Source organism: Macrotis lagotis, chromosome 4 (assembly GCF_037893015.1).
Source record: "Macrotis lagotis isolate mMagLag1 chromosome 4, bilby.v1.9.chrom.fasta, whole genome shotgun sequence".
NCBI lineage: Eukaryota > Metazoa > Chordata > Mammalia > Peramelemorphia > Peramelidae > Macrotis > Macrotis lagotis.
The window spans coordinates 173,645,089-173,658,171 of NC_133661.1; the positions used below are offsets into that span (position 1 = coordinate 173,645,089).

The 13,083-nt window shown below is 34.5% G+C and overlaps 1 protein-coding gene across 2 annotated transcripts in view; it reads left to right on the forward strand.

Moving 5' to 3' along the window:
- TRPM7 (transient receptor potential cation channel subfamily M member 7) overlaps positions 1–13,083 on the forward strand; it is a 164,718-nt gene that overhangs the window by 53,858 nt on the left and 97,777 nt on the right. For both annotated transcript variants that reach the window (XM_074234686.1, XM_074234687.1), the window contains exons 2-4: positions 4,678–4,757; positions 11,038–11,076; positions 12,624–12,822. In XM_074234686.1, coding sequence (XP_074090787.1) covers positions 4,678–4,757; positions 11,038–11,076; positions 12,624–12,822 — 318 coding nt within the window. The remainder of the gene's footprint in view (positions 1–4,677; positions 4,758–11,037; positions 11,077–12,623; positions 12,823–13,083) is intronic.

Genomic DNA, 13,083 nt, shown 5'->3' on the forward strand with positions numbered 1-13,083 from the left:
TCATTGAGAAAATGTATACTACCAGGGTTTGATTTTAAGGAAAATTATCTGAACAGCTGTATGAAAGAAGGTCTTAAGTATGGAGAGACTTGAGGCAGAAAGACTGAGGTCATTGCCTAATAATAAGCAAGAGGTGATGAGGACTTAATTAAGATGGCAGTTGTCTGAGGAGAGAGAGAGGTTTTGATGCAAGTGAGAGTGAAGAGGTTGTGAAATGGCAAAATTTGGAAAATGCTTAGATAGGTGGGTTGAGGGAAATTGTGGAGTCAAAAAAAATTGAGGTTATGAACTTGAGACACCAGATGAGTGGTGGCACTTTCAATATCAGGGATGGGGAGCCTTTTTTTCTGCTTTTTTAGAACATCATTTTTCTGCTATATTTGATATAATTTAATAAATTCACCCCACCCCCCCAAAAGCTTCTAGATTTATTTCAAGTTCTGGTTGCTCTTGCTGTGACTGCACCAGACCAAATGGTCCATGAATGGGACATTCGTACCTCGTTCTGCATGAATTATAGAAGTTTGGAACTGGGGTGATTTTTGAAGACAAGATAGAGTTCCGACCAAATAACTTCATGGGGTAATAAATTTTTGGCTTTTCAGAGATTGTTGTGAGGAAAGTGGTTTGAAGACTGCAAAGACATAAGAATGTCAGCTATTATCTTTTATTCTTTTCTGGACAGTTGCATTTCTTTCTGCTTTTATCTTGATCTACATCACCACCTACCTATTGGACATTTTGAAGTGGAGTCTAAAGCAGAACACTTATCTTGTCTCCCCACTCCCACATCCAAAGTATCCTTTTCTAATTCCCTCGAGGACATTTCTAACTAACCTTACTGATACTGACACCTCAGAGATTTGTCTCTTCTGCCTCACAACATCTCATGTCTATCCCCTTCTTTTCCTTCACATGACCACCATCATTATTAAGTAAGGCCTTATCTTTGCTCCAGACTGTGGACAATAGTTTCCCAGCTGATCTTCCTGCCTCAGGTTTCTTTATTCCAATCCATTCTCCATACAACTGTCAAAATGATATTGCTAGAATTAAATACAAAGAACTCTGGCATTTATAACCTTTCCCTGCCTCTTAATTTTTTAGCCTTTGAATACAGTAATTCCCATTCCCACCTTGTGCACGAAAGCCGTATTGAGAAATACATAGTACTTTGTCTCCAGTTCACATGCCTGTAATACTCAGGCTGTCGTCCCCCCCCCCCCCCCCCCCCCATGCCTAGAGTGCACTTTATCCTCACTTGTGCCTATTAGGATACCTGATTTCCTCAAAACTCAGCTCAAGTGCCACCTTCTATAAAACCCTTTGCTAAACTCAGCTACTTGTGCCTCACCCCCCCCAAAAAATAGTTTTTAATTACTTTAAGTGTTTATACATTTGTCATTCAGTTAGTAAATATTTACTAAGTGCCTGTTATATACCAGGCACTGTGCTAATATTTTGTCCTTCATTTCAAAGAAGATCACAGCATCAGGAGGTGATACCATATCAAGCACATGAATTGATTTTGAGTGAGGGAATGTTGTGCCAAGTCACCAGCCTCAGTGGCCAGGTATGAATCAGGACGACTGAAGATGACCCTGAATGTGAGTCAATCAGGGTTAAGTGATTTGCCCAAGGTCACACAGTTAATAAGTGGCAAATGTCTGAGGCTGGATTGGAACTCCCATCCTCCTGACTCCAAGGCCAGTGCTCTATTCACTGTACCACTTAGCTGCCCTACACTGTACTAAGTACTGAGGGGATGTAAAGAATGGCAATCCTATGTTCAGATCTAGCCACAGACATTATTAGCTGTGTGACCCTGGGCAAGACACTTAACCCTGTTTACCTCAGTTTCCTCACCTGTAAATTGAGCTGAAGAAGGAAATGACAAACCATTCTAATATCTTTTCAAAAAAACAAAAAATTCCAACTACCAAAAATGGGTCATGAAGGATTAGGCACACCTGGAATGACTGAATATCAGCGTCACAGAGGAAGTTAGGGAAACTAATTGGTGAAGGAAGAGAGAGAACATTTTAGTTAAGACAAGACAATAAAAATACCTGGAGTTAAGCAGATGAACTACTTACTTTAAGTGTTTATTCAGTTAGTAAACATTTATTAAACACCTATAATATACCAGGCACTGTGCTAATGTTTTTGTCCTTCATTTCAAAGAAGACCACAACATCAAGGAGGTGATGCCGTAACAAGCAACAAAAGTCACTGTCATTGTATTATATGAGTACATAGGTGGAATAGAATTCTAAAGCATCAGAAGACTGAAAAGGTGTTAGGGATAGGTAATGTAGAGTTTTGAATGCCAAACAGAATTTTATATTTAATTCTGTGGAGTGATAGGGAGTCACTGAAGTATATTGAGTAAGGGAGAATGATATAGTTAGTCTTGCACAGTATAGGAAGATCACATTAATATGGAGGATAGATTTGTGGTGGGAAGAAACTTATAGGGTCACCAGCCAGCAGATTGTTAGAATAGTTTAGACATGTAATGATGAAAGGTCTGCATCAGGGTGGTGACAGTGTCCCAAGAGAGAAGGGATCACATATGAGAACTCTAAAATCAACCACCCTTGGCATTAGATTGGATATGAAGGGGCTAATGATGAAAGTGAAGAGTTGAAGGTCATTCCTGGGTAACCAGGAGGGTGGATGGTGATGGATACTCTTTGGGATGGGACAAAGATATTGAGTTCAGTTTTGAACATATTAAATTTAACATGTCAATGGGACATCAAGTTCTAGATGTCTACTAAGCTGTTGTAAATGTCAGACTTGAGGCTAGGAAAGAGGTTATGGCTAAAGGAATGATTTGATAATTTTCTGCATCGTTTTGAATAATGGAACCCATGGAAATTGATGAGGGAGAGGAGAGCTCAATAGACTATACAGAGCTCTGTGGAATATCCAGGGTGGTAGGATTTTTGATGGATGAAGATCTAGCAAAGGAGACAGAAGAAAATAGACATTTGTTTGGTAATAATAGATATTGTCTCCCTTGATAGTATCAAAGCTCTTGGGGGCAGAACCTGTCTCTTTGTGTTTCTTTGTATTCCATCATCTACCTAGCAAATAGGTGCTTCAGAAATACTTATTGTTAGACTGATTTGATATTTCTAAACTGAAAAATCTCAGTATTTTATTTTGTCCTCATACAGAAATGTCCCTTCCTCTTCTTCTGCCACAGTTTCTTTGATCACTTTGGTTTTCCTTTTCTAGGCCTTCTACAACTTTTTTTTTTGTTCATAGGTTGGCATCTCTCACATTATAAAGAGGAATTGCTGATACTGGTTTGTGAATATTAAGCTCTGTTCTTATTCTATGTCTCCATGGTTCTTTGTTTTCTTAAATCCAAAAAAAGATACTTCTATTTAAGAAAACTCAGACAACCCTTCAGTACTTTTCCAAATCATTACCTTCCCATGACTTTCTTTTCTTTCCATTCCTGATACCATAATTAATAAATAAGTTAACTCCATATTGTCCTTTATTAGTCTTGTCCCCTTGTCCTATCATTTCTCAACTCATTTCAGACCTTCGCCCTGTATTAACTCCCTTCTCCTCATCCTCATCTACTTTTTAACATGCTTGGAAATGAAGCTGAAGAAAGTCATACACATAACTTTTGGGTTTGTTTTAGCCTCACAATAGGAAGAAAGTAATTTTTCTCTAATGTAATTAATTACCTATTACCCTTCCATTAGAGATATTCCAAAACTTCTTTTATCTCTTCAATCCTCTTATACTCCCATATGCTCTCATCTAAGGTCAACACCTTTTTAGTACTATTTTTAAAAAAAGAACTCCTTCTATTCTTTTTAATTTATTTTTTATCAAAAATCCATCAGAGAAATTGCTTGTATTTTTTCCCCACAGTTGCTAATGCTACCTGTATTTCCTTCTTTTCTGTTCCTTCCCACCCTCATTTATTCTATTCTCTCTCTCTCTCCTTTCACCCTGTCCTTCCTCAAAAGTGTGTTGTAACTGACTACCCCCTCTCATGATCTTACTTCTGTTCTATTATCTATACCATCACCCCCCTTTTCCTGTCCTTTTTCTCCCATCCCTTTTCTCTCCTTTTTTCCTCTAGGGTAAGATAGATTTCTATAATCTGTTGAGTGTTTCTGTTATTTCCTTTCTGAGAAACTTCTGATGAGAATGAAGGCTCACTCATTTCCCCTCTTCTACTCCACTGCAAAAGTTTTTTCTTGCCTCTTTTACATGAAATATCATAGCCCATTTCCTTCCATAGCCCTCCTTTCCCTTTCTCCCGATAACATTCCTTTCTTGCTCATTAACTCTTTTATACTCTTTAAAAAAAATCTCAAAGTTCCTGGTCATCCATTCCTGTTCTTTCCTCCTTTATTCTAGCCTCTGATGAAGTGGCCCTTTTCCTTGTCAGAATCAGCTCCTCTGCTTATGCCCTTGTTCCTATCCCCTTCCATCTTCTGCTGTAGATTGAAATTTCAATCTCTCCTTATCAAATGGTTCCTTCTATCTTCTGTAACTCTTAACCCCTCTCTTCAAGTTAATGCCCTATATTTCTCTTTATCATCAAAAGTCCTAATATGGACAGCACTTTTAAAGGCATAATTTAGAGAATATTGTTTATTGTAATAATTTCATAAAGCTTCTCTTCTTTTTTTTTAGTCCCAGAAATCCTGGATAGAAAATACTTTGACCAAGAGGGAATGTGTTTATATTATACCAAGTTCAAAGGACCCTCACAGGTAAGCAAGCTATAATTTTCTCCAATAAATTTCTAAAAATATTTAAGCAAATTTCTGATGCTCTAGCTTATTTTCATCTACTATGTCTCCACATAATTAATACTTTGAATTGAACATCTCTAAGGAAGGAAATGTTGGATAATGAAATAATAATTTCTTCCTGTACTTAATCTCTGTGAGCATAAAATTCTGCTATAAAATGTTTACCTCCCTTATCTCATTGAAAAATGACTTTTCCCTTCTAAAAAAAGAAAAAACTATTAATCTGTTTATACATTTGTATTTAGTTTGTTTTGCTTAGAATTAATCTCTCTCAATCCTTCCTCCCTCTAAAGCTTCCTGCTCCTTTCTCTCTTTTCCTTTCTGCTTTTCTTTTGAGTGCAATATATATTGAGTGTGTGTGTGTGTTCTTCTTTCCCTTGACCACTGAGAATAAAATTCAGCTATCAGCTACTTCTACTTTCTCTTACTTATTAATATGGAAGTCTACTTCATTTTCCTTTCATGTGCCCGGAGTATTCCTCTTTCCTTCTCTTTCCATTTTTTTCTATGATTAGTAAAACAAAATAACCACTATCTAAACTCTCTCTTTGACCATCCTGATTATTGATAGGACTCTATCATCTCCCCATAATAGAACAACAGTAGTTTATCCTTGTTTAGTCCTTTATTCATCCCTTGTTTACCTTTTTATTTCTTTTCACTCCTGTTTTTTTCTATTTTTTCTATTTAGCTCAGATCTTTCCATCAGGAATGCCTAAAAGTCCTCTATTTCATTCAAGTTTGTTTTTTTTCTTTTTTGCCCTGTAAAATTATATTCAGCTTTGCAGGGTAATTATTATTTACTTTAAATCTTTATGAGTAATTCACTCATGACTATTGTGCATCAGCATTTGAGTTTTTCTTTTAGCCGTTGTGTAGGGGTGTGTGTGTGTGTGTGTGTGTGTGTGTGTGTGTGTGTGTTTTATGTTTTGTTTTGTTTTTTAATTTGGAAACTCTGAATTGTATTCTTGTGAGCTTTTATTTAGGAATTGTGTTGGGAAATAACTAGTGGATTCTTTCTTTTTCCACCGTCTCTGGTTCTAAGAGATCTCCTCATTTTTAAGATTTCTTGGAATACATTGTTTAGACCCTTTTTCTGATCATTGTTTTCAGGTAATATAATGGTTTAAATTTTTTCCCCTCAATCTGCTTTCCCAGTTAGCTGGGGGTTTTTGCTATAAGATACCTTACTTTTCTTCTCTCTTTTTTTTTTCAGCCTTTTGAGACGTTTCATTGAGTCATGGTTTCTATTTTGATCCATAAGAATTATCGGAAGCCTGTTTGGGGGCAAGGTTTAGTATCTGTTGGTCCAAGTTGTTAATTTCCTTTGCAGTTCTTTGTTTCATAGCTCTCATTTCTTTTCCAATTTTCACCTACACTCTGATTTCACTTATTAAAAAACATTTAAAATTCTTGATTTGTTGCTTGTTTGTTTAGAATTCTAGAAATTCTAGTTGAATTTGTGCAAAAGCTGTGAGGCCTTTTTGAGGCTTTGCTTATAGATGTTTAGGAGTCATTCTCTTCTTTTGAATTTGCATCTTGAGCATCTCTGTCCCTGTAGTAAGATAATAAATATCCCATAATGATGAGATTGTTTCTGTTGTTGTTGGGAGGCATAGGTTGGCCTATCTTAGTGTTGTTCTATTTGAGGATCTTACTATTCCTATTTTCTTATAAACTTGATCTTCTTTAGCTTTGAACCTAAAGTTACTCCCTACTTCAGTTGCCACATTTGAATGGGTAACCTGGGTCTGAGTTGTAAATGACCAAGATGTCAATAGGCACCTCTCAAGTCCTTGAAGTGTTCTAGTTTGGATCTGGTACCTCAGTCCTTTATGCTGGGGGTTCCTATCTAGACCATCCACCCCACTCCATCCCATCATTTTCTACAATCTTTTCATGAACTTTTCAGTCTGGTGGATTTTCTAAGTCTGTTTAGAGGAATTTTGTGGTATAGTTCACTAAACTACTTTCTCTTCTCTTGTCTTGACTTTCTGATCTTCATTAGAAGTTTTTAGTTGCAGTTATACATTTCAGTAATAAGAGAATGAAGAATTAATAGTAATTGAAGAAAAAATATTTTCCATTTGTTGGGAAAATTCAGAGGAGGTAAAATTTGAAAAGCTACTGAAAATATCGTGCCATGAGTTGAAGAGTGGGGAATGAAGACCATGAAATTTTAATAGTTTTTGAGAAGATGGTAAAAGACTTTGAAGCAGAGTTGTCCTTTTCTATAAAAGTAACAATGTTCTAATTCTCTAATGCAGTGACATCAAACTCAAATAGAAAGAAATCCCTGTAGACCTCATATTGACTTAAAAACATCAAATTAACTATATTTATTATCTTTTTTATTTATTTTAAAAATTTCTGAGTTATATTTTGTTTCTGGCCTCTCATAAATTTGACACCTCTGCTTTATGACATTGGAATAAGAAAATTTTATTTCTGTGAAAGAGAGATGACTACTCAACTCCTTGTGTATTTGACTTATTTCTTAGATAATGGGACCCCATTAGTTATGTCCTATAAGCAGAGATACAAATAATCCTTTTTAAAATGCACATAAATGTTATTTTTTGTATATAGTCACATAAAACTCCTAACTTCAGTGAATCCCCAATTTACTTCTTTGGTTAGTCTTGTCTAGGGCTTTACTATGGTCTCTTCTTCCAGCCCAGTTGGACAAATTAATTTAATCTGCATGAGTGTTCTTTTTTATGGTGTAGTAGACAGCAGATTTTCTTTGAAATCTGAATATTTGGTTTACTTTTCACTTCAAGAAAGGCAAAGCTGTCAGAAACAAACAGTTGTTAAAGAAATCTTAAGCTGTGTAGATTTTTAACTGATACATTATAATTCTATCCATAGTTATAGAACACAATTACTTAAGAAAAGGATTTAATTTACTTTGAAAAGCCAAGTCTCAGGGGCGGCTAGGTGGCACTGGCCTTAGAGTCAGGAGTACCTGAGTTCAAATCCGGCCTCAGACACTTAATAATTACCTAGTCGTGTGGTCTTGGGCAAGCCACTTAACCCCATTGCCTTGCAAAACCCAAAAATAAATAAATAAATAAATAAATCCCAAGTCTCTTAAGTTGATCAAACATAGAATAAGATGGCATGGTTTAACGAGGAAAACTATTAACATAATTGATTATGTCATTAACAAATCATATGATTGATATCAGTAGATATTGAAAAATCTTTTGACAAAATACAACACAGATATAAATTGATTTTTCATTAAAATTATAAAAAACATCTACCTAAAACAATCAGCAAAGTGTTATTTGAAGTGGGAATAAGTTAGAAGCCTTCCCAGTAAATAAGATCAGGAACAAAACCAAAGATTCCCCATTATCACCAGTGTTATTCAGTATTGTATTAAAATGGTAGCAATAGTAATAAGAGAAAAAAAGAAATTGAAGGAATCAGAGTAATAAAATATGATGATACACTTGGAAAAATACTAAAGATTCAACTAAAAAGCTAGTTGGATCAATAATTTTAGCATTGTCACAGGATGTAAAATAAACCCATACAAATCATCAGCATTTCTATATATTACCAACAGAATCCTGCAAGAAGAGATACCCCAGCATAAAATACTTGGGTATATACCTGTTCCAATAAATGCTGGAACTATATAAGCATGAATTATAAAGTGCTTTTGATGCAAAAAAGGACATTTAAGTAATTTGGAAATAATAATTTTCCATTGCTAAGCAGAGCCAATATAGTAAAAACATCAATTCTACCTAAATTAGCTTACTTATTCAGTGCTATTCCAATTAAATTACCAAAAAATTATCTATAGAGCTTAAAGAAAATAATAAAAGTAATTTGGAAGAACAAAAGAGCAAGTATATCAAAGGAATTACTAAAAAATTTGTCAAGGAAAGAGGCCTAGTAGGTATCAAAACTAGGGACAACTAGGTGGTGCAGTGGATAGAGCACTAGCCCTGGAGTCAGGAGTACCTGACTTCAAATCCAACTTCAGACACTTAATAACTGCCCAGCTGTGTGACCTAGGGGAAATCAGTTAACCCATTGCCTTAAATAAATGAAAAAAATTTAAAAGCTATATTATAAAACAGTAATTGTCTTGTCCTGGATAAGAAAGAGATGGATCACTGGAACAGTAGATATACAATGCATATAAGCGAACTATTATAGTAACCATATTTGAAAGATATAAAAATTTAAACTTTTCAAGATAAGAATTCACTATTTGGGGATGGCTAGGTATCATAGTGGATAGAGCACTGATCCTGGAGTCAGGAATACCTGAGTTCAAATCCATCCTCAAGACACTTAATAATTACCTAGCTGTGTGACCTTGGGCAAGTCACTTAACTCCATTGCCCTGCAAAAACCAAAAATAAAAAGAATTCACTATTTGGTAAAAAAAAAAAATTAGGAATTTAAAAAAAGTCTGGCAGAAATTGGGTATAGAACATTCTCTTACACCATTTAACAAGATATGGTCAAAACAGTTATATAACCTAGATATAAAGGGAGAATATCATAAGGAAATTAGAAGAACGTTCTATGGACATCTTACTTTAAGACTCACAGATGGGAGAATTTATGAATATACCAGATAGAGTATTGTGAAATGTTTGGTGGATAATTTTATTTACATTAAATTTAAAAGGCTTTGTATAAATAAATACAATGTAGAAGAGTAGCTGATGATTAGGGGAAAATTATAAAAATAGTTTCTTGGATAACAGTCTCACAACTCAAATATATAGAGAACTTTGTCAAATTTAAAAGATAAATATGATAAATATGAAGAGGTAGTTTGGGAAAAAATTAAATCTATAAATAATTGTATTTAAAATGCTTTAAATCTTTTATTGATTAGAGAAATGCAAATTAAAATAATTTTGAAATGTCTCCCACCTATCATAGTGGCTAAAATGATAGAACATAAAAAAAATGACTAATGTTGAAGGGGGAAAATGGGACATTACTACACTGTTGATAGAATTGTAAACTGATCCGACTATTTTGGAGAGCAATTTGGAATGATGCCCAAAGAGTTATAAAACTGCATATACCCTTTGACCCAGCAATAGATCTGTTTCCCAAGGTGATTAGGGAAAAAGGAAAAGAACCTGTATGTTCTTTTTTTTTTTTGAGATTTTATTTATTTTGAGTTTTACAATTTTTTCCCCTAATCTTACTTCAACCCCCCACAGAAGGCAATTTGCCAGTCTTTACATTGTTTCCATGGTATACATTGATCCAAACTGATGTTATGAGAGAGAAATCATATCCCTAAGGAAGAAACAAAGTATAATAGATAGGAAGATCAGACAATAAGATAGAAGTTTTTTTCCTTCTAAATTAAAGGTGTAATAGTCCTTGGTCTTGTTCAGACTCCACAGTTGTTTCTCTAGATACAGATGGTATTCTCCATCACAGACAGCCCCAAATTTTCCCTGATTGTTGCACTGATTCAATGCAAAAGTCTATCAAGGTTGATCATTACCCCAATGTTGCTGTTAGTGTTTTTCTGTACAGTGTTTTTCTGAAGAACCTGTATGTTCTAAAATAGTTAAAGCAACTCTCTTTATGATGGCAAAGAATGGGAAATCGAGTAATGCCAATTAGCGGGGGAATGATTAAACAAGTTATAGTATGTGATTGCGAAGGATTACTGCTGTGCTATAAGAAATGATGAGCTGATTGAGTTTAATAATATATAGAAAAACTTGCAAAAATAATGGAGTGAAATGAGCAAAACCACAAGAACTATGAAGTAATATCAATATTGCTTTAAGAATAACTGAGAATGACTTTTTTAGTATTAGAAATATTCAAAACAACTCTAAAAGACCTATGAAGGAAGATCCTATTTACTGCTAGAGAAAGAACAGAAAAATAGAAATATGCATAGTATGGTTTTACACACACACACACACACACACACACACATTGTGTGGGGGAAGAGAGAATGAAAGAAATGGTGTCTTTTCCTAATGCTGGGTGTAGGGAAGGAGGGAAAGAAATAGTTCAGAACTTAAAATGTAACCACCAAAAAATTAAATTTTAAAAATAGAATAAGATTTATATTCAGTTTTTAATTAAGAGCTCAGTTTTGCAGATCAGCTGACACCTGTTATTAGTATAACTGAAGCATATCTTTTCTCTTGACATTTTATGGAATTATACAAAAATAATTTTAATTCTTGTTTAAAATGAAGTGAATTAATTTGTTTTACAGATGTCTTCCAGGATGTCAGATTTGTCAACAGCTTGTCAGGTAAGTTAGGCTTTATTCTAGATGAATATTATGACTATTATTTCAGAGGCATTTGAGAAGGTGAGCACCATGAAAAAATGGAGATTCAGGTACTTTTTAGGATTAAAATTTGACAAACTCAGAATTGACATTTTCATAACTAAAAAACCTTATAAAAATGTTTTACAAAGTGTATTACTGTCTTCCAGTTTCTTAAAAGTTTATATTTTCTAACCTTTGTTATCTTTATTTGTCTGAGATTAGCACAAAAATATATGGATATTGACTTTCAAGTCAGTTTTTCTATATATTTTAACATATCTGTAAGGCATTTAATTTTTCTAGATGATCTGTCATCCAAGGTTCTTTCTTGTTTTGACATTATATATAAAACTCTTAGAAAATAGGAAAGAAAAACATTCTTTCTTCTCCTAATGGGAACTTGAAATAAATGCAGTATGATTTGTAGAAAAATAAAGCACTCAAATTTGGGAAAATTTCACTGATGACTTGCAGGTAAGAATTTAGATACAAGGATGGATTGTGTCCCAAGCATGACATACAAGTTGTACAAATGCCTGGAGTGGATAGCCGGATTCAAGTATTAGTTTCCTTTGGCTGTAATGTCACATGTGTAGTGACAGGACTTGGTCTGCTATTTTTATATATTGATTTCTGAGTGACATTCTCCCCCCCAGAATGGTGTCTTTTAAGATAATTAGGAACATTTATCAGTTATTTAAAATATAAGAGTATCTTATGGAATTGAGGGTGAGAAAGGAATGTACTGGGAGGAGAAAGGAAAGGTAGAATGGACTCAGATATTCTATGTAAAAGAGGCAAGAAAAAGCTTTTGAAATGGAGTGGAAGAGGGGAACATGAGGAATGAGTGAGCCTTCATTCTCATCTGTAGTGGCTTAAAGGGGAAATAATACATACACTCAAAAGGGTATAGAAATCTATCTTACTCTAAAGGAAAAAAAGGAGAAGAAAGGGATGGGAGAAGGGGGAATGGGACAGGATGGGAAGGGATGGGGGGCTGTGGGTGATGGGAGAGGGTAGTCAGTTGCAACACTTTTGATGAGGGACAAGGTGAAAGGAGAGAAAATAGAATAAATGAGGATGGGAAGGAATAGAATGGGGGGTAAATAAAATAACAATAGCATCTGTGGGGGAAAAAATATTGAAGAGCTTCTCTGATGGACTTACGATAATGTGATCCATCTCAGACAGAGCTGATGGTGTCTGAATACAGACTGAAGCACCCCCCCACACTTTATTTTTCATAAGATTTCTCTATCTTTGTGGGGGAAGGAGGGATTTTTTACTTTTACAAAAAGACTTATTGAAGTAATGTGAAAATAAATAAATGAAATGAAAAGATACAGTATCTTGAAAATATAGTGGCAGTTTTTCTTTAAAAGTGTTTTGAGATGAAAAGACTAAACTTCACGTTCTTTATTGCCTTGTTAGTTTGTGAATACCCAGCATCTCTGTGAAATACAAGGGAACATGTTAAATTAAATTTCCTTTAGTACTGCTTAATAAAATGTTTTCTTTTTTCTTAGGTGTTATTGTGGTCGCTTGGTCAGGCAACATGCTTGTTTTACTGCAAGTCTTGCTATGAAGTACTCAGATGTGAAATTGGGTGAACATCTAAATCAAGAGATAGAGGAGTGGTCAGTGGAAAAACATACAGAACAGAGCCCCACTGATTCTTATGGTGTCATTAATTTTCAAGGGGGTTCTCATTCCTATAGAGCTAAGGTATGTAGCTTATATTTTTTCTCCCACTGTTTTAATAATTAAATGAAATAGTTAAAGGATGGAATACCCAGGCTAGGGAAATCTTATTTAGTCATAGCAGTGTGATGATTTAACTAATTGAATAATTGTTTGTTTACTGTTTCCAATATGCAAAGCACTGTTTGGTACAGAGTAATATATGGTATTTAGCATCAGAATATAATATACAATAAAACATAGGCTTCACATTGGCCATTTCCTAAGTTTACTTAGACTACATCT